The 19,512-nt window shown below is 48.0% G+C and overlaps 1 protein-coding gene across 1 annotated transcript in view; it reads left to right on the forward strand.

The window, feature by feature from the left end:
- Nucleotides 1-5,608: 5,608 nt before the first annotated feature.
- The window catches only part of ITIH5 (inter-alpha-trypsin inhibitor heavy chain 5), a 61,815-nt gene continuing 47,911 nt past the window's right edge, over nucleotides 5,609-19,512 (forward strand). The window contains exons 1-5 of the mRNA XM_038387715.2: nucleotides 5,609-6,407; nucleotides 11,662-11,706; nucleotides 15,778-15,941; nucleotides 18,134-18,241; nucleotides 18,853-19,103. Coding sequence (XP_038243643.2) covers nucleotides 6,132-6,407; nucleotides 11,662-11,706; nucleotides 15,778-15,941; nucleotides 18,134-18,241; nucleotides 18,853-19,103 — 844 coding nt within the window. The 5' untranslated portion in view covers nucleotides 5,609-6,131. The remainder of the gene's footprint in view (nucleotides 6,408-11,661; nucleotides 11,707-15,777; nucleotides 15,942-18,133; nucleotides 18,242-18,852; nucleotides 19,104-19,512) is intronic.

The raw sequence follows: 19,512 nt of genomic DNA on the forward strand, positions 1-19,512 counted from the left end.
GGAATAGAGAGCCATGTAGGGTACTTACCCACAGGGTTCAGGTGTAATTTGACTCACCTAAGCAGTGCCTCACTGTCTACATGGCTATTTATACCATGCTAGGAGGGTGGGTAGTGTATGTATTCTATACACCACCAGAAGGAGTGTGCGGTGCATAGGCAGCAATTCTGTAGGTGCTCCAGCCCTGGAGCACTCATGGGAAAAAAACAGTGGGTCCTTAGCACCCACCATCAGCCCCAATGATCAGCGACTCCCCCTCCCTCACAACGCCTCCTACCCACCATGTATCAGCTGTTTAGCGGTGTGCAGAAGGTGCTGGGGGGAGGGGGAGGAGTGAGAGCAGGATGTGCTCAGGGGAGGGGGCGAAATGGGGGCTGGGAGAGGCTGGGTGGGGATGGAGCGGGGATGGGAAGAGGCGGGGTGGGGATGGGGCTTTGGGGGAAGGGTAGGATTGGGGCGGGGCAGGGCTCCAGCACCCCCGGGGAAAGTGGAACATCGGCACGTATGGTGCAGTGTAGACGTACCCTTACAGAGGCCCTAGAAGGAGGGCTCTAGGACTCCTGGCTCAGGGAGGGGGAATCTACCTGAATTAGCACACGAGGATGGTTGTGAGAACTTTGAATCAAGGGGAAACAAGGGGTGGACTTGAGACGCTAATCGTTAATAGAGAAGCTGTCAGAGATTTAGTAAATGAGACCCCTTCCCAGGGGGAATCTCATTTTAAAGTATTCTGGCCTGGGAGTGACATCCTACAAGAGTCAGACAGGGGAGCAGAGGGCAGCACACCTGCAGGGCTACGCCATGGCACAAGGTGGGCACCCTAAGAGATGGTTGCCTGTCACACTGGTGCAGATATCAGGGCAGACTCTTGCTATAAACACATTATCTTGGCTTGCAGCTGCCTTGAAATCTTCAAAATATCTTTTTTGAAAGGGGTGCTGATGGGTAATTAGGAATTATTTTGCTCACTACAAATGTAAGGCATGATATGAAATGTTCACATTTCTCGTTGTAACCTGTATTTATCTCATGAGGATTTGGAAGGATACAGGAAAGAAAGGAATGCATCCGTAGGCCAGCACAAACCTGTTACTTAGCTGTCTACAGCACAGACATCTCCACTGCTGCAAAATGGGGAGGAACTTCAAAGCCTCCTGATGTGCAAATAAATACATTGCAGTGGCTTCCAAATTCTCATCTTCTGCACAGCCACCCTGCAGTAGGATATGCAGCGGCGAGGTGAATAACAGGGGCTGCGTTTTCAGCCTGCAATGGCTTGATGTATAGCACTGTGGCCCAGTATGGGTTGAAGGAGGGCATGTACTGCAACCCAAATAAAACAAAGACCTGAAAGTTTACAGTCCCACAGTTCTGGGTAGCAAAGCACAAAGAGAAAGCAATTCAGGGCATCCATCAGAAATTATTAATAATTCTAATTCTAAACACTACCCAGAGCAGGTCAGAAACATTCAGATGAAACATTTTTTCACTGGAGTTTCCTGATTTGTTGAAATTTGGAGTGTTTTGTGAGGATGGTTCAATTTCAGCATATATTCAACAGACCTGGCCTCCCACACAGGTTTGAAAACCTGACTGGTTTCCTGTCAGCTCACCCACCCGGTTCCTTAACAGCCCAACTGCCAGACTGTCTCAGCGAACCCCAGGGCCTCCAGGATCCATGACTCCAAGACAGCCAGCCAGGGAAGGTGTCATGGTATAAGGGGTCCCTTTTCGTTCTGAATCGGAATGGAGGCAAATTTTGAAATATCGAAATCCTCCAGAAAATGGAATTACCTTTTTCCTCTCAGTGACAATAATAGTAACAAAGAACTACTTAAATTTCCTATGATCATTTTTAGGAACATAGGAATTGCCAGACTGGATCAGACGTAAAGTCCATATAGTCCAATATCTGGTTTTCAACAGCAGCCATATCCAATGCATCAAGGGATTGGCTTAATCCCAGAAGCATGAGGTTTAATATTATTTTAATATTAAAATATCCAATTAATATCCAATTTTTTAAATCCTATTTAATCATGATAACTCTGGATGTTCTATAGATATTCAAATGTCCAATCCCACTATGAACCTTGCTACTTTCTAGGCCTCAATGATTTCATGTGCCAATGAGTTCCACACTCTAATTATGTGTTGTGTGAAAAAAATATTTCCTTTTCTCAGTTTTGAATTTGAATTCTGGAAATTCCTTTCCATGAAAAAATTGGTGGTTTTGAATTTTGCCCCTATTTGGGATGAAATTTTTTTCAAAAATGAGATGTTTTTCACAGGAGGAAGATTTCCATTTTCCAGCCAGTGCTAATCAGATTTCCCCCATGAATTCTGACCACTGTCTATACAAATAAGTACCGTACTTAATATGACTCCCACCACTGTAGCATCTGGGAACCTCACAATCATGAACAAATTTAAATTGATAACCCACCCGTGTTATACTTTATCACTGTCCCCAGTTGACAAATGGAGAATTGCGGTACGATGTAGATTAAATGACTCATCCAAAGGGTGTGTCTACCCTGCAATCCTGGGGTGTGATTGCCCCTTAGATGGATATGCCTGAGTTCGCTTTGATCTAATTAGCTTGCATAATGGAGCAGTGAAACCACAGCAGCCTGGACTATAAAAGCCCACCTGGAGCCCTGGAAAATAACTCATGCAGCTAGCTCATGCTGACCCCAGTGCAGCTGTTGCTTCACCATTCCAGTACCTAAGCTAGCTAGATTAAAACCAGCAGGAGTATGTCTACATGAGCTGCACTCACATACTGTGCTGGCAGTGTAGGTAAACCCTTAATCACAGAGGAAGTCTGTATTAAAGCAGGGGCTAATCCAGATCGCTGGAGTTCCAGGTAATCACTTAACCACTGCTATTCTTCCTTTCTTTTTACGTGCGCATGAGTGATATGCTGTCCGCATATGCAGGTTCTACCAACCGCATTGGAGACTGTTTGGGATTCACAGGCTGCAATGCACTTTGGGGTTCTTGTGCATGAAAAGTGCTGTCTAAATAATCCAAGACATTACTTACCATAGACTGCCCGCCCCAACATTTATTTAGCCAGCAGAGTGAAAATCAGGGCCCCCAGTTCGGCCTGTGGGTTTGCCTGCCTGTGTAACTGAAGGCGGAGTATAGCTCAGGGTGTGTGTCTGTATATAAACATAGACAGTTTCACCGAAATAATGCGATCTCTCCTGGATCAGGGAGCGCAGAGCTTAGTTGTCAGGTCATGCCTTTGCAGAACATTTCTGTTCATACTGGCCACGGACATGCCATGCAATGTAGTGCAGCAAGCCCCCACCCACAGAACACCTGCTGATTTTGCCAGGGGTCCCGTAACGGAAGACAGCACCCAACCTGTCTAATGTGAGTAAGTAAGCATGCCTGAATAATTACTTATCTCCACCTTGGATGACATCCCAAGCTGGATGCCAAGCACGTCGGCCCCTAGAAAGAGAACAGCATGTTAGAGGGCAGAGGGAAAGGTACTCAGCTATGATCCTCTGCCTCGCGTTCGAACATCAGCCCCACTTTGAGCTTGAACAGCCGATACTGGTGTCATTTAGTGACAGCCTTGGGTGCCTTAGCTGAAGATGTGAATAGAGACCTAATCACATTAGACGTAGCTATATTCTTTCTGGCTTATTGTCTTCAGTCTGTTGGTTACCCTCCCCCAGCCATCCACCCTTTGGGCCTGATCCTCTGCTCCTTTACCTAGCTGTAAATCAAGAGACGCACCATTGTGCTTTCTCCCAGGCTGCCCCTCAGGCTTGGGAGGAGCTCTCCGGAAACAAAGCTGGCCACCTTCAAACTCTCCTTTGCTGTGAGGCCTGCAAGTAGCTTGACTGTGGTTATGCATCTGGCATGCTGAGACCATTGCCTGTCATGCTGACAGTACTGTCTCATTGCTTCCTCGTACTCCCCCACCTATTGTCTCTTGTCTTATACTTAAATTGTAACCCTCTTTTTGTTCTGTGTTGTACAGTGCCTAGCACAGTGGGTCCTGGTCCGTGACAAGGGCTCCAAGGTGGTACCACAAGACAAATAAATAAAAATAACAACAAAGTCAAGAAAGACTCAGAGGTGTGAAACCAGTGCAATTGGGCACTATGTGTGCAGGGGGCTAACAGGCCTGATTTGGATCTCACACACACTGGTCTTACACCAGTGGACCTCATTTGACTTTTGTGGAGTTGCTCCTCATTTACACTGATGTACGCAAGTATAGCATCAGGCCTCTCGGGCACAACTTACACCTTCTTCTTTGGCCTTCCCGGTGTGGGAGCTACCCCAGTGTAGACTCAACTAGGGCTGAGTTTAGCCCTGCACTGCAGAGCCTGGTGCAGAGATGGCGGGAGATAGATGACACCTCCACAGACTTAGATGCACAATGCACCCACCACTCCTGTCACTGGCAGGGGTCAGAAGGGAAGTCTAGTTGCTGGACCGACTCAGGAGCTGTCGGTTTAATTTCCAGCTCAGCCACAGACTCCCTGTAGCTTAATCTACCTTGTGCCTCAGTTCCCCATCTGTGAAATGAGGATAATACTTTCCTATCTCACAGGGGTGTTGTGAGGATACCACCCGTAATGGATGCAAGATGCTCAGGTACTAAGTGACAAGGGCCATGTGTGTACACAGATAAAAAGGTAGGTACAAAACCAGACTTCTTGTAGGTTTTTCCAGAAGATGCACCAGCTATTCCACATGCTGCCATATAATGTCTCTGCATCCTGCTCGGGCCCGCTCTGTACTCCGGAGAGTTTTCTTAGGTCACTTGAGTGGTTGTGATCTGATTTTCTGGAGGTGTTGAGTGATGGCAGTTCCCATAGATGTCCACGGCAGTTTTCCTGGATGCACAGAAAATCCTATATATAGCGCAGGTCAATCAATCCCTCTCATCTTGTGGATGCAACAGGGCACTGTTACACTGCAGTTATGTGCTGACTGAAACCACTTGAGGGCAGTCCCTTAGCAGGAAGGATGGCCTTGTCATTAAAGCACTGGAGTGGGCCTCTGAATAGTTGGGTTTAATTCCCACCGCTACCACGAGCTTTCTATGTGACCTTGGGCAAGCCACTTAATCTCTCTGCCTCCGTTCCCCATCTGTAAAATGGGGACAGTAACACTTCCTTTCTTCCACTGCTTGTCTATTTCTATTGCAAGTTCTTTGGGGCATGAGCTGTCTCTTACTATGTGTATATACGTGTCCAGCTCTCAGCGAAGCAGAGGCCCACATCGCATCTGCGATCTGTAAGTGCTACTGGAATATAAATAAATCTTCCCCCAGGGTGACAACTCCTGGGCTAAATAAACTCTATGGCTGAAGGTTTTAAAATCGGTTGAAGGGAGTAATGCCCCGGCCTAGCCAGCTGGCACCACTGGCTGTGCATGGAATGTTTCAGACAGCTGAGAGGTGTGTCCGCTCACAGCACTCGCTCCCGCAGGGCTCAGGCTCTGCTGAGGCTGAGATCAACTGGGGTTTTAAAGCAACATGATTTGGGACAGGATGGGACGGGGAGGGGTTCTTTGCCACTGGCCCAGGAGAAGAGTCGGGAGGTTGGAAGATGGAAGGGGGAGCAGGGCTCTTGTCACTGGGGAAGATTCAGAATAGCTGGCAGGGGACAGCAGGGCTCTTGTCGTTGGCCAGGGCTCGGGAAGAGGAGTCTAGAATTCTCAGTGCAGGTGCTGACAGGGAATGAAGCGGTTCCAGGGGCTCGATGCATGTTCTGCGGACCAGTGCAGATTCTGGCCAGTGCCCAGTGCAGAGCCACTGGAAGGCCTCCTGTGTCAGGTGTCTCGCAGCTCTGGGAGGTGATGGGAGAACAGTAGCTCCTACATATCTATCATGTGCCCTGGGACAGGGGACTGGAGTAACTGAAGCAGGGTGAGGTGTAGCACTTCTGACTGCTCAGGCCATCTCCTGGGTGGTGGTGTTGGAGAAGAGCCTGGAGCTACCAGAGTATAACCTGGGCTGGGAGTTGGGGAACTCACCAGTGCGTGGCCTACAGAGTCAGACCCAGGCCTTCAGGCACTTCCTTTACTCTTTGGTAAAATGATAGCAAGGAATTCCCAGCCCTGGCTGCGAGCCTGGAAAAGGGGCTGGTCCAGAGATGGGGAGGAGGAGGGGAGGCGGGAGAGAGAGACTCCTGTCAGCTTCTCCTGCAGACTCTCCATCCCAGCCTGCTTCAAGAAGCAGCCCCAACACTGAGAGGGCTTTTCTTCCATCTGGGGTCGGGGGGGGGGATCCCCTGGCTGCCCCTTTAACCATGATTTTTCTGCTGTGGCTCTGCTGGGGATTCTCACTCACCTCTGGGCAGCAGGACTCGGAGCTCCTAGCTAGGTATCTGGAAGAGACGTTGATGGTGGATTCTAACTTTCCCAACCATGTAAGTTTTAAAGCGATGATTATTTTGTAACATCCAGTGTTGTGTATCTGGGTCATACCAAATGAGTTGCCTGAAGGTTTAATTTAAAGTAATCCACCTAGGAGTCCTGTGTATCTATGTCCACCAAGGGCAATCAGGTGAGAGCAGCTCCCAGGACCTTTGCCAGAAGACCCAGGTTACAAGGCAGATGCTGACTATAAGAAAGATTTTCCTAACTTCTCTCCCATTTGTTATAACAAACAAAGAAAGGTATGCGATTTCTGTGTTGAAATTCTGTTTCCCTCGGAATTCCCTGGGTGTTTTCCAACCTTCCTGCCCTACTGTTTCTAATTTGTCCTGCCTATTTTGTTATTGATCAAAAGATGGATTGAAAGAACTGTGTGGCTGGGATTTGGTTCTCTTGTTCACACTCATGAGCATCATGTAGTTCCACAGGTAAATAATTGTGTGGTAGATTAACCCAGCTATGTTCATTAATGTTCCCATCCCCAGTTTAATTGTGGTTTATATTACTGCCACATGTGTATATGGCACTGTGTAAAACCATAAGAAAAGGAGAGTAAGACACCAATAGCAACAAATATTTATGCAGTTTCCCCTTCCTTTTACGTTAGAGTTGATGTCGTTCGTTCACACAAAACTACAGGCTGTGTGTTTGTGTCTTAAATCCCCAATGCAAGTCACCTTTACCGCTTCTCTTTACCTCAAATGCTTGTCTCCTAAAGCCGCGGGCGTATTCCTTGTGAGACTGGAGCCTGTCACACACACATATATTGGACCTATCGCACCCCACTGTCAGATCTCCCAGGTAGAGAGCACTGGTGAAGGTTAGTTACTGGCTTGGAGAATTTACGGGGGAAGTCGGTGCTGGGGGAGGTGGCGATTAGTGATTCAGTCACTGACACTGAGCCAGTAATGAACATGGTGGTAGGGGGCATTGTGTTGCTGGTGTATCATCTGCCCCTGGATGAGGGAGATAAAGCTGAGGTTCTGGCCGGCTGTGCTAATTAAAGATCCGACGGCACAGTTTGCAAGAATAAGGGAGTTAACCCCAGTGTCCTGGCCAAATTCCACGTTGAGTAATTCTGACAGTCTGAAAGTTGGATGCAGCCTTTTTTCCCGGAAACTCTTGTGCAGCATTGCTGCTTGCCGCGGAATAGTTGCTTTTCTGACCCTTGCTAGACGAAGGGATTCCCGTGCACTGTTAGTACTTCAGCTGATAAAGTGCTTTATAACCCTTTGTGATGAAAGAGGCGGTATGGGGCGAGAAAGGATTATGCCACTGGGTTATTGGGTGGCCTATAGTTACTTTTCTTTTTGTGGGGGAAATTTTTTCATGACTTGTGAGGGACAGTTGCAGGTGGGAGGAAGGATGGTCCAGGGTTAGGTTCCCTGGCTTTAATCCCTTGTTCCCCTACAGACTTCCGGTGTGGCCCTGGGCAAGTCACTTACCCTCTGTAAAATGGGAATAATAGCACTTCCCTACCTCACAGGGGTGTAGTGAGGATCAATACATTAAAGGCTGTGAGGTGCTACTGTAATGGGGGGCCAGAAAAGTACCATGGACGCATAGAGAAACTTACCTCTGAAAAGTCCCATTAGCAACTGTGATTTGTTTGTGAAATATCCCAAAGGAGAGATGAGAAGCCATGCAAAAGTCTGGAGTGGTGGGTCAGGCCTAATATTGTATCGTGCTTCTATTTAGTGAATGACGATGCAAACCACTGAAAACACTGAGTAGGGGAAAGCTGCATTCCCTGCTAGAGAGTTACTGAACTTTGGAGCCAGTTTAAGGGGGTGGGGGTAGATGTTCCCGTGGGTCCACTCTCTTTCCCTTTGCCCTCCGGCAAGCCACCTCCTCCGCCCCCTCCAGAAATTAATCCCTAAAGTCCTAATCTGGCAAACTCTTAAAACACGTGCTGAACTGTGCACTCATGCGTGGCCCATCGGGGTCACTCTCCTGGGGATAGTTAAGCATGTGCACAGATCTTGGCAAGTTCACGGCCTTCCTAACTCATGTGGATTTTATCCACAGATCCAGATAGGAAGATGAATTTTAAAAATTCCTATGTCTCCGAAGTGAAGCAAATAGGGACATAGTCTGGGTGGGTAAAGTTAATCATTTCCCAACTTCAGGGCTATTTTCAGTCCTGGGGAGAAATGGACTTTTGTGACCATTTGGAATGATGTCACTTAAGCAAAGGGTAATCAAATCTCATGTTTCAGGGAGTAAACTAATTACTGCAGGAGGGTCGGGGGGCTGGAGGATACCCCAGCCCTCATTTCTTGCACAACATTCTCTGTGACCCTCCTTCTGTGAAGGGACCACTGCTTAAAGGCGGAATGCTGGAGCAGCTGGTCTGATCTGGTAGGACAAATCTGACAATTTCAACATCCCTGGATTGATTTCTGTCACGAGAAAGGTTTTTGTCTGGTTCAAAACTACCTCTTGTTCCCCAACACATGAAGAGGAAGTGAAAGAAATAGTGGGCATAAACACAGGATGCTCTAAGAAAGGAGGAAGGGACTCTATAGTTATTACAATAGATCAAAGAGGCAGGCTGGCTTCTAACTATTCAGCTGCTTTCCTGGTTATGTTTTCTCTGCTATTCTGGGGAACTCTGATTTACTTTCACAGCAGATAAATAGGGAGAAAGTCACCCAAGCGCTGCATGTCTTAGATTCTTCTGACTTGAGGCGGGATGTATTGGCTGCATAGGTGGCGTGTAATGGAGGCTGGGGGAGACTAAGCCTCCCCAAACGTTGTGCCGCTGTGGTGGGGATGAGGGGAGGCAGTGGCAGATTACTGTACGGGCCCCGGCCAATTTGGGGCCCCTGGAAAAATCTCTCCCCTGCCATGGCCCCAGAAAGGAGCTAGCGGGGGTGTGGCCTTGGAGGGAAGAGGCAGAGTGGGGACAGAACAGGGGCGGGGCCATGGGTGGAATGGGGCGGGGCCATGGGGGGAAGGGGCGGAATGGGGTGGGGCCATAGGTGGGGTGGTGGCCAGGGGGTGGTGCCAGGGTCCCGTCGGGGCTGAGTGCTGGACCCTGGCTGGGGCTGAACTCTCAGCCCCCCTCCGTGGGCTTGACTGAACTCTCAGCCCCCCGCTCCCTGCCCCAGCCAGGGCCATGGGGAAGAGGGGCTGAGCACTCAGCCCCCCACCCTCCACCCCAGCTGGGCCCTGGGAGCGGGGCTGAGAGCAGCGAGAGGGGTGTGGCCTCGGCCGGAAGAGGTGGGGCAGAGAGCTAGCCTTCCCAAGAACAGGTTTCAGAGTAGCAGCCATGTTAGTCTGTATTCGCAAAAAGAAAAGGAGGACTTGTGGCACCTTAGAGACTAACACATTTATTTGAGCATAAGCTTTCGTGAGCTACAGCTCACTTCATCAGATGCATTTGGTGGAGAAGATTCACTTGCTGCCCATGATTGGCTGTGTGTTATTAGCCTGCTGCACTGGGCTGAATTTCGCCCCCAAACAGCATCTCGCCACTTCCATGAAATCACAGGAATTTTGGCTGAGACTGAATTCCTCTCTTTATCTACAGAATAGGTTCAGCCTGCCTAGCAGCAGTGTGTGCTTCTCCTGCTGATGTCACTCATCTCTGACCTGGAGGGGCTATCTCTTGATAGGTCTCTTAGTGACAGTTTAGTCTCCCCAGCCCATTCAATGCTTGGCCCTTCTACTAAGATTGCCAGCAAGGCTATCAGTTCGCATCTATTGCATCAGTGATGGTTTTTCTGGTATGGGACAACTGTTCATTGGGTGCTGGAATAATACCACTAGAGTCATTCCATGTGTGCATCTCAAAGGTTATTAGATGATAGCAGCTTTGGGCCACTACTAGGATATGTTGGATTTGAACCAACTCTTCAGAGATAGAAGATTTTATCTGACTATCAATAGGAACATAAGGATTGCTCTGCTGAATGAGAACAATGGTCCATCTAGTCCAATATCCTGTTTTTGAATGTGATTAGTATCAGATACCTCAGAGGTAAGGGCTAGAAATCACGCAGTAGGAAGTTATGGGATAACCTGCATACATGGAAAGTTTCTTCCTGACTCACATCAGATAGAGGTGGTCTTATGCCCTGAAGCATGAGGGTTTATATCCCTTCCAAAACTTTCTTTTTGACTTAAGTCTCCTGAGTGCCCCACTTTCCCGTATATTACCATTTAGCAAGATGTTGGTCAAAGCAATGGATGAGAAAAGAGTAAAAGTTCTAACACTGGAGACTGTTTCACTTCTCCCCAGTGCTCTTTTTAGCTTTCCAACACTTGATGTAAACAGAAGGAAATTTTTTCTCTTTGGCAAGAAAATCTGTTAATGTCAAATAACAAGGGTAAAAAGTGCCATTGCACTCCTTTTCTGTCTGGAGTTTCACCAGCATTTTAATAAACACAGTGATTTCTTTGCATTAAGGCTATCCTGGTACTAAGTGATTTTGGGACTGGCTTTGAAGACATCGAGACACAACATCTGCACTGCTATCCTCAAACCAATGGAGAGGGACTGCCACTTTGCTCGTGAAGGATGTACTTTTATGGATTTTTTTCTCCCCTGTAGATTCTAATTTGGGATTTACACAGCATACAGCCGAGCCAGCGAAACTGTTGCAGCTGGTGGAGACTGATACAATGGATGCGATTGTGCTGGAGCTGCGGCTGGCAGTTTGTTTCACAATCAGCCTGATGGCTGGATTTAAAAAGCCTTGCTCCATCGCTTACTAGGCAACGATAGCTTCCCAGTGACAGGTGTTAATGTTGATAAAACTTAGCCATAGAGCGGGTTATCAGGTGATGTAAATCAACATAGCTCCATTCAAACTGATGGTGCTATGCCAGCTGACACTCTATGTGGCTTTAGGCTAGTCAAATAATTGCTCCGTGCCTCAGTTTCCCTAGCTGTGATCTGGGTACAATAATAAGTACATAATTACCCATGGCCCTTGTGTGTCAGTACACAGTCCCTCCACCCCCGCACCCCCTGCATGTAACGTGCTGCTTTGAAAAGCACTCGGCAACACCTTGCCTGGGAAAACCAAATTCCATTCCACTTTGATCTGTGGGTCTGTTCCAATTTTTTTTTTTTAAGTTGAATCTTAACAAAAGGGTCGCTTAACCCCGGCTGTGTGAAAACAATTGCACTAATCAATGTCTCGGTCAACTCCACTGCATTTTTTTTCAACAACTGACAAATCTTCCTTTCATGAACTTGAAAGGGGCAAGTTACAATATTTACTTAACTCTTTGCAGGTGGCGCGCAGGGTCCCAAGACAGGGCCGATTTCTGCAGAGGCTGGTATGTATCCTGATGCCTATTTATTTCATTGCATAAAAGCGACCAATCAGCGTGTATGTATTTGGATGCAAGTATGTATTTGGGCTTCAATAAACTTAGTAGTGGCCTGTCCCAGGCTGAGAGCTCTAGAGGGTAAATTCCTGTTATTTATCCACACAGCAGGTACCACATGAGTACTGGCAATTGAAGCATGTCCCAACACTGCCCCTCAATCTTCTACTACCTGTATCTGTAGAAACAAGGATGAACATTGCTTAGTCTGAGTCCAACTGGGATCCAGCCTCTCTGATGTGCCATCCAGCCAGATAGTCAATCATTGGTAAATATGGTGGTGGTGGTGGCGATGTGACCACTTATCCACTGAGCCCGGGAGTAACACGTCTCACATACTGTAGGCCACTGACTAGCCATCAGATGGCAACAGCTGTCAATCACTATGATCCTCAGCCAGATTTGAACCAGTGGCATAGAGGGGAATGGGTCTGTATCCCTGGAATGACCAGTCTTGTTTCTTACTTTTAATAAGAATTAGACACTAGGTCAGGTTGTTTTGATCCAAGCAACCACCGCCAGCGAAAACGGCTCTCTTCATACTTCCCAGCACTTGAAGTAAGCAGGAATAAAATCCTCTGTTTGGCAAGTTTCAGAGGGGTAGCCGTGTTAGTCTGTGTCAGCAGAAAAAACGAGGAGTACTTGTGGCACCTTAGAGACTAACAAATTTATTTGAGCATAAGCTTTCGTGGGCTGCAGCCCACTTCATCAAATGCATGTATTTTCCACTGCATGCATCTGATGAAGCAGGCTTTAGTCCACGAAAGCTTATGTCCAAATAAATTTGTTTGTCTCTAAGGTGCTACAAATACTCCTCATTCTTTCTCTTTGGCAAGAAAATCTATTCTCTCACGACAGTGAAACGCCTTGAGAAAACAGCGCCTCACCCTGCGAAATAGTAGCGCTCTCATCTGCTCCCTCTGAGTGCACCCACGTTTGTTTTTAAAAAGGAATGGTTTCCTGAATGTCTCTTCTCATCTTCCTAAGGGGCTTTAATAACAAGGAGTGGAGAAAACAAAACAGGGAGTGCACATGGATACAGCTATAGGTCAGAATTTCATGCAGTAAGAAGTTGTGCAAGAACTCTAGGGAATGCAGAAGATTTTCAGACAGGATCTTGGGCTGAACGCCAGCCCAGAGCCTAGCCACCTGTTTTGAAAGTACCTCAGCACCTCTCCGCTACTGTTCACACAAAGAGCAAAATGCTGCTTGCAGGTCTGGGTAGATGAGTCAGCAGTTTCTCCTCTCCAGCTGGAGGGAGAGAGCGGTGTGTGTGTGTGTCTGTCTCTCCGACCGTCTCTTCAGCAGGATAGGGATTGCCAGTTTTGGTTACAAGTATTCCTGGAGCTTTCATGCCTTGACATAATCTTTAATTAAAGAGGAATCTTTAATTCCTGGAGACTCCAGGACAATCCTGGAGGGTTGGCAACCCTACAGCAGGGACCTCTACCATCAGAAGGGGGAAAACCTTGAATGCAGGTTTCCCTTTGTGGTTGACCTGAGACCTGCGGCTGTTCCAGGTTATAAGCGGTAGCCCCCCTGCCCTCAATAGCGTTCTAAGTCATTTGAGGCTTCAAATGAATCCAGGTGAAACTCAGCGGTTTTGACTCAGTTTTGCTGCTGCGTTTGGGGAAGGTTTTGAAACTGACCTTCAAAGAGAAAGTCAGGATGATGGTGCGAGCCCAGGAGGTTCGAAACTAAAGAAGATGCTGCACCTTGTGTGGCTCTAAATTTTAACAGTTCCCCCCCTACTCTTTACTTCCGCTTCTGATTGGCCATCCGATTCCTTATTGGTGTCACTTGCAATCCCAATAATAGCCAGTTAAATATTCAGAACATCATGGGCAGCGCGTGACTCCCGCATTTGGGGAGGCTCGGCCTAAGCGTTGTGGCCCCAGCCCCTGCTCTGCCCTGAGGCCCGCCCCCCTGCTCTTCCCCCATTTGGCCTCCTCCCCCACAGGCCCCGCCCACACTCCTGCCCCACTCTGCCCCAGCACCAGCTCCCACTCGGCCCCCTCCCGTGAGGGTCCCCCCACCTGCTGCTCGTGCCTCTCTGCTCCCTCCCCCAAGGGGTCCCCCTGCTGGCTACGCATGCCTCTCTGCCCCTTCCCTCTAGGGGCCCCCTGCCGCTCATGACTCTCTACCTCTCAGGGAGCAAAGAGGGGGGGGGTCGCATGGGAAATAGTGGACAAACGCAAGAGCCAGGTGGGGGGCATCACGGGGGAGAAGCGCGAGAGATGGGCGGCGGGGGTCCACAGGGGAAGAAGCAAAGCATGGCAGAGTGAGGGCAGGGCCACGGGGGAAGCATGGGAGCAGAGCCCTGGGGCGTAGTGTATGTGGATGCCATTTTGGTGGCGGCACTCCAGGGGAGGTTGAGCCTCCCCTGGCCTATTATACCCGCCACCCATGCAGAACATCGAATGAAAGAACCCACAGAGAACTAGTTGAATTTAGAAATGGGCCTGATCCAAAACTCCAGATCAGAATTTCCCTCACCTGGCACTTTAGGGGAATGAGATTCTAAGGCCCTGTCTATATTAGGCAAATTCACATTGATGTAACTACTTCCATGCATTTACACCAGTGCAGCCCTTAATGCAGATACCCTGAGCCACTGCTAAGCAAGGGGTTACATGGATGTAGCATAAATCAGAACTTTGCCAGACCTGGCTTTTTGCAGGTGCTCCCTTCCTTTATAATGATCAAGTCTGGAGTGTTCCAAAGTCAGCCCAAAACGGAGTGCCTGCTTCTGACACCTGCACTTCCCCCCCTTCTCATATGGACCAGTCTTTTGCTCTGAGAACAGGCCTTTTCATTTCAAGATCACAGAAAGGGATTGCTCATTGGAAGAATGGCAGAAAAGGGACCTACATTTGCTAGTCCACTCAGGTGCATCTGTGAGTTTATTTATGTGATAGCGTTATCTCTTTGGCAGCCTTCCAACGTTGAAGGATCAGCCTTTTCCTGATCAAGCCAACATGCAGCAGAAATTTTTCTCGTTGGTTACTTAAAGTAGTTACATTAAGCTTAGGTCTTCCAAATACAAAACGTCTTAGATTTATGGGGATACTGCTGTCCAAGTGCGTATTAGCCCTGAGAAGCATTTCATCTGAGGACTTGCGCATAAAAGTACATTCCCAAGATGCATAATTTGGCAATCAGCTCTCGACTGCTCCAATTCCTATTTCATCCAAGCTGGATGGGGTCCAGAGTGTTCTAAAAAGGACATTTTGCTAGATGAGCCTCAGCCGTGTGCATGTTTTCTATTAAGGCTGTTCCATCTATCATTTGAGAGCTATAGAACAGATCCTTGACTCGAGTAAATCTGCCTAACTCCACTGAATTCAGTTTAGCTATGCTTGGTTCACACCCGCTGAGGATCTGGCCGTATACATTTTAAGACTTGGTTGCATGCATCCTTACTTGGCTTCAGTGAGAATTTGGCAGCATAGTGTAATGGTTACTGAGGAGGCCTTACATAAAATTTCTACGAGCTAACAAGGAGATTTGTCTAGGATCGCAGTTCTTAATCTTTCCCAGCCCATGACCTCATGTCCCACCTGGACAAAGTTTTGGGAATCTCCTCCTATCTGGCTGTAAAGAAAGAGAAGGTGGTTATAATCCTCAGAAACCCATTCCTGATCCCCATGTTGAGAACCCATGATCCAGGATGTGCCCAGATTTCACAAATACTTTTCATAGCATATGTCTCGGCTCACTCTGTGTAGAAGCCTCACGTTGGCACTGGGAAGAATGAATGTGGATTGTGCCCTTGACAGGGCATACGGAGGTACTGTGCCCTTTGTGTAACCTTTTCCCACTGATCCAAAGCCTTGATGAAAAACCCCACCCTGCCTAGTGTTCACAAAGGGGCTCTAACACTCTTCATCTTACAAGCTTTTATGAGGCTGTTTGTTTTCACCTCATATTAAATCCTTGTGTGCCGCAAAGAAATGCCACAGAGGCAGGTTGTTTGGCTTTTAAAATAGATGGTAATGAGTAACTGTTCAATTCCTACAGGAGACCAGGCCGCGGATGGCTGAATTCACAGTCAAATCCACAATCATTTCCCGCTATGCCTTCACCACCGTTTCCTGCACCATGGTGAACAGTGGGTCTGAGGCCAAGGAAGGCACCTTTGAGATGCAGATCCCAGCTGCAGCCTTTATCTCCAACTTCACCATGTACGTGGTGCTTTTGTTTCTCCATGAGTTTCCGCCCCTTCTTGTCTTGCTGCGGGATGAGAGGGTGTGTGGTGACTTTTGCTCCTCCTCCTCTGGCCCTGCTGGGCGCAGGCTGGGCCATGAGCCCAACAGCATTGGAGGGATGCCGATACCCCAGAAGAGCAGGGCCCCACTAATGTATTTGATTCTCTCATACTGAAGGTCTGCTGGTAGGTCTGGTTCTGACAAACATCCCCAAATTAGAGTCTCATCTCTGGAGCCTGCCAGAGTGAATGGAAATCTCAGGAGAACAGGCTTTCTTGAAGAGTTTAACAGGGTCGTTTGCCCCATGGCTGGAGAGCTTGGGGCTAAGCCAGCCCTAGAGACAGGATGAGCCATACTTGCTCCCAGGATAAAAAAAAAAAGAGCAGGAAGTTGCAGTAAAGGGAGGAAGCCCAGGAAAGTGTTCTGGGCTTTGTAGGTACTGCCCGGTGCAAGAAGGCTCCTGCAGTGCCCGGAGTCAGCAGAGGGAAAAAGAAAGCTGAAGAAGCAGGAGAGAGTGGGAGAAAGCTGTCCAGGCAGGGGGGCATGGGCCAGACCCTGTCTAAGTAGGGCAGTGGCTCTAAAGGCCAGCAGGGATGAAGACTGTGTACATTTGAGTTTTGTGTTATTTTGGGTTGATCAAGACACGGAACTGCTTGGGGTCCAGAGCGCCTGTTTTGTATCAGAGAACTAACTACATGGGACCCCTTGTGGGGATTGTTTGAATCACCTTTGAAATGTGAGTTCTTAAAGGCCTTGAAGAGGGGGACCAGGCAGGGTGCCACAGAATGACCTTTGCCTAGTGGGGTACTTCGGAGGCTGCCTGTGTTACTGGGAGACTTCAGGTACTTCCAGGTGCGCTGCATGAGAAAAAGCCTGTTCCACGGCTGGATTACCACCCATGGGGCATTCTAAGGAATATTTATTCACTGGTATCCAATGTCCTAAGACCCATTCCTAGTAAGAAGCATTTAATTAGATCTGTAACTTGAAGCCTTTAAATCATGATTTGAGGACTTCAGTAGCTCAGCCAGAGGTAGGGGTCTATTACAGGAGTGAGTGGGTGAGGTTCTGTGGCCAGCCATGTGCAGGAGGTCAGACCAAATGATAACGATGGTCCCTTCTGATCTTAGTCGTATGAGTCTATGAGATGAAAGTCTGTTTGCAAGCAATAGCAACACAGAGATTGAGGTACACTGATACAAATGTAGGATTTGTTGCCATGAGTAAAATGCTGGAGGTAGATATCCCTTGTAAATAGCTTTGTCCCTTGCTTTCCCTACTGTTGTCCTTTATTCACTTGGAATTTACATGTTGAGCTGCAGAAGAGGGATGGTAACTGATGTTTGCGGACTGCCCAGATGAGTTAGCTATCACTGCCCGCTTTGTAACTGTGGGTGCCATAGTGCTATGCTGCTACAGCCTACAAGCATAAAGGTCTCAACCCTGGTTTCCACCACCTTAGTTACTCCTTGCAGGGTGATTTCAGCCACCGCTTTGGGTCTTGAGTCCCCCCCACAAATCCATCTTCCTTAACTACCAGACACTCGGACTTTTCCTATCTGGTTCGTCATCTCCAAAGGAATGAAATCTGCTCCCAGTTATCACTGCACTGTGGCACACATACTCCATGCAGTTTGCACAACAGAGACCTGCTGGGGATAAAAATAAACAAAAAGTTTTATTTCATAGAAAAATCATAGCAGAGAAGAGGAAGCAGTAAGGCTTGGTCTACACCACAGAGTTAGGTCGACATAAGGCAGCTTACATTGACCTAACTGTGTAAGCGTCTACACTACAATGTCCTCCCACCAATTTAACTTGCCTGCTACGCCCACCTAATAACTCCACCTCCGCGAGAGGCATAGTGCTTAGATCGATATAGTTAGGTCAATGCAGTGTCCATGTAGACACTGTGTCGCTTTCATCTGCTCTTGCTGCCTTTGACAGCTGGAGTCCCGCTGCCCCGGGCTGACAGCTGCTGGGTGGGATTCTCTGATGCCATAACATGGTTGGCATTAGTGGAGTTATGCCCACAGAGCACTTGTCCTTTAACCTATGCCCAGCACAAAAACATACCCAAGCATTGTCACTGCACTAGGATGAGCCCCACGTCTGGATTTGTCTCCATGGCGGTGGATCTATAAGGCTGACGTCTCTTAACCCTACAGGATCATTGGAGACAGGATTTACCACGGGGAAGTCACTGCGAAAGAAAAGAAAACCAGCAATGAGAACAAAGAGAGGAATAATAAACATTCTAGTCCCACAGATGGTGGGTGAGTATTGTTTCCCCTGGCTGCCATTTTGGGCAGAGTTCTGATGTTACTTCTTTATACTATTAAAAGGTATTTCCTTTCTTTCTACTGTGTGGCCTTTTTATTTCCCTGTGTTAGGGCCTGTGATATATCTAGTTTAATACAGCCCCTGCTACCATTGGAGTTGAACATCTCACACCCTTTGAAGTCAAGACGGTGCTGTTATTCCCATTTTACAGATGAGGCACAGAGAGGCTAAGGGACTTGCCAAAGGTCACATAGGAAGTCTGTGGCAGAGCAGGGAATTGACATTGGGTCTTCTGAGTCCCAGCCTAGTTTCCTAACCACTGGACCACCCTTATTCTCCCTCTCTCTGCTCTGAACTTCATTCCTTTTTTAATCATTTGTCATACTCCTATCTAAGCTTAATAATAAGAGCCTTTTAAAATCTCTTCTCCTCCTGTTTACATACCCCTGAGTATTTCTGTTTCCCATCTTTGCATCTTCATTTAATGGGGAACTCTAGCTGCTGACACAAGGGACACAGCCTCAGGAAACCATTAACTTCAGGGTGTGGCTCATGATGTAAAAACAGCTTGGTTTTCAAAGGTCTCTTTGAATTTCCCTTGCAGGGAGAACGGAGCTGAGACTTTCAAAGCCTCTGGCACTATTCCACGCAAGACCCACGCCATCTTCATGCTGCATTACGAAGAGCTCTTGCAAAGGCACCTGGGAAAGTATGAGTACACTGTCAGCGTCCGGCCCCAGCAGCTTGTGGGCAGGTTACGCGTGGAGGTGAACATCCTAGAGAACTCGGGCTTCAGTTCTCTGGAGGTGCTGCCACTCCAAAACAGCAAGCAGAGAGGCATCAAGAAAGTCATAGGTGAATAGAGTGTGTGGCCTACAGTGGTGATTGCATTGCTTGTTGTGAACTGGACTGGGCCTGGTTAGTACATGTGTAACGCCGACAGACCCTGGTCGTCGGCAGCCGGGGTCGAACCTGGGACCTAATGTGTGAGCCTCTATTGTCTGAGCTAAAAGATAGCTTTCTCTTAGCCAAGCTTGTAGGAGGCTCATCAAGCTTTAGCTGGTCTAGTCACTTCTAGAGGGAGACAGAGTGCCCACCCCAAGCAGGCATGGGTTACACATGGTTGGGATGGAAGATCTCCAGGGAAATCCCAGACTGATGGTGCTACTGTTCAATAGATGACACTCTTCCCTCAGAATTGGCCATAAATCAGTGCCCCCGTGTTGCATTAGGTAGCACTGAGCTGCAGAGGGAGTCACCTTTT

Source organism: Dermochelys coriacea, chromosome 1 (assembly GCF_009764565.3).
Source record: "Dermochelys coriacea isolate rDerCor1 chromosome 1, rDerCor1.pri.v4, whole genome shotgun sequence".
NCBI lineage: Eukaryota > Metazoa > Chordata > Testudines > Dermochelyidae > Dermochelys > Dermochelys coriacea.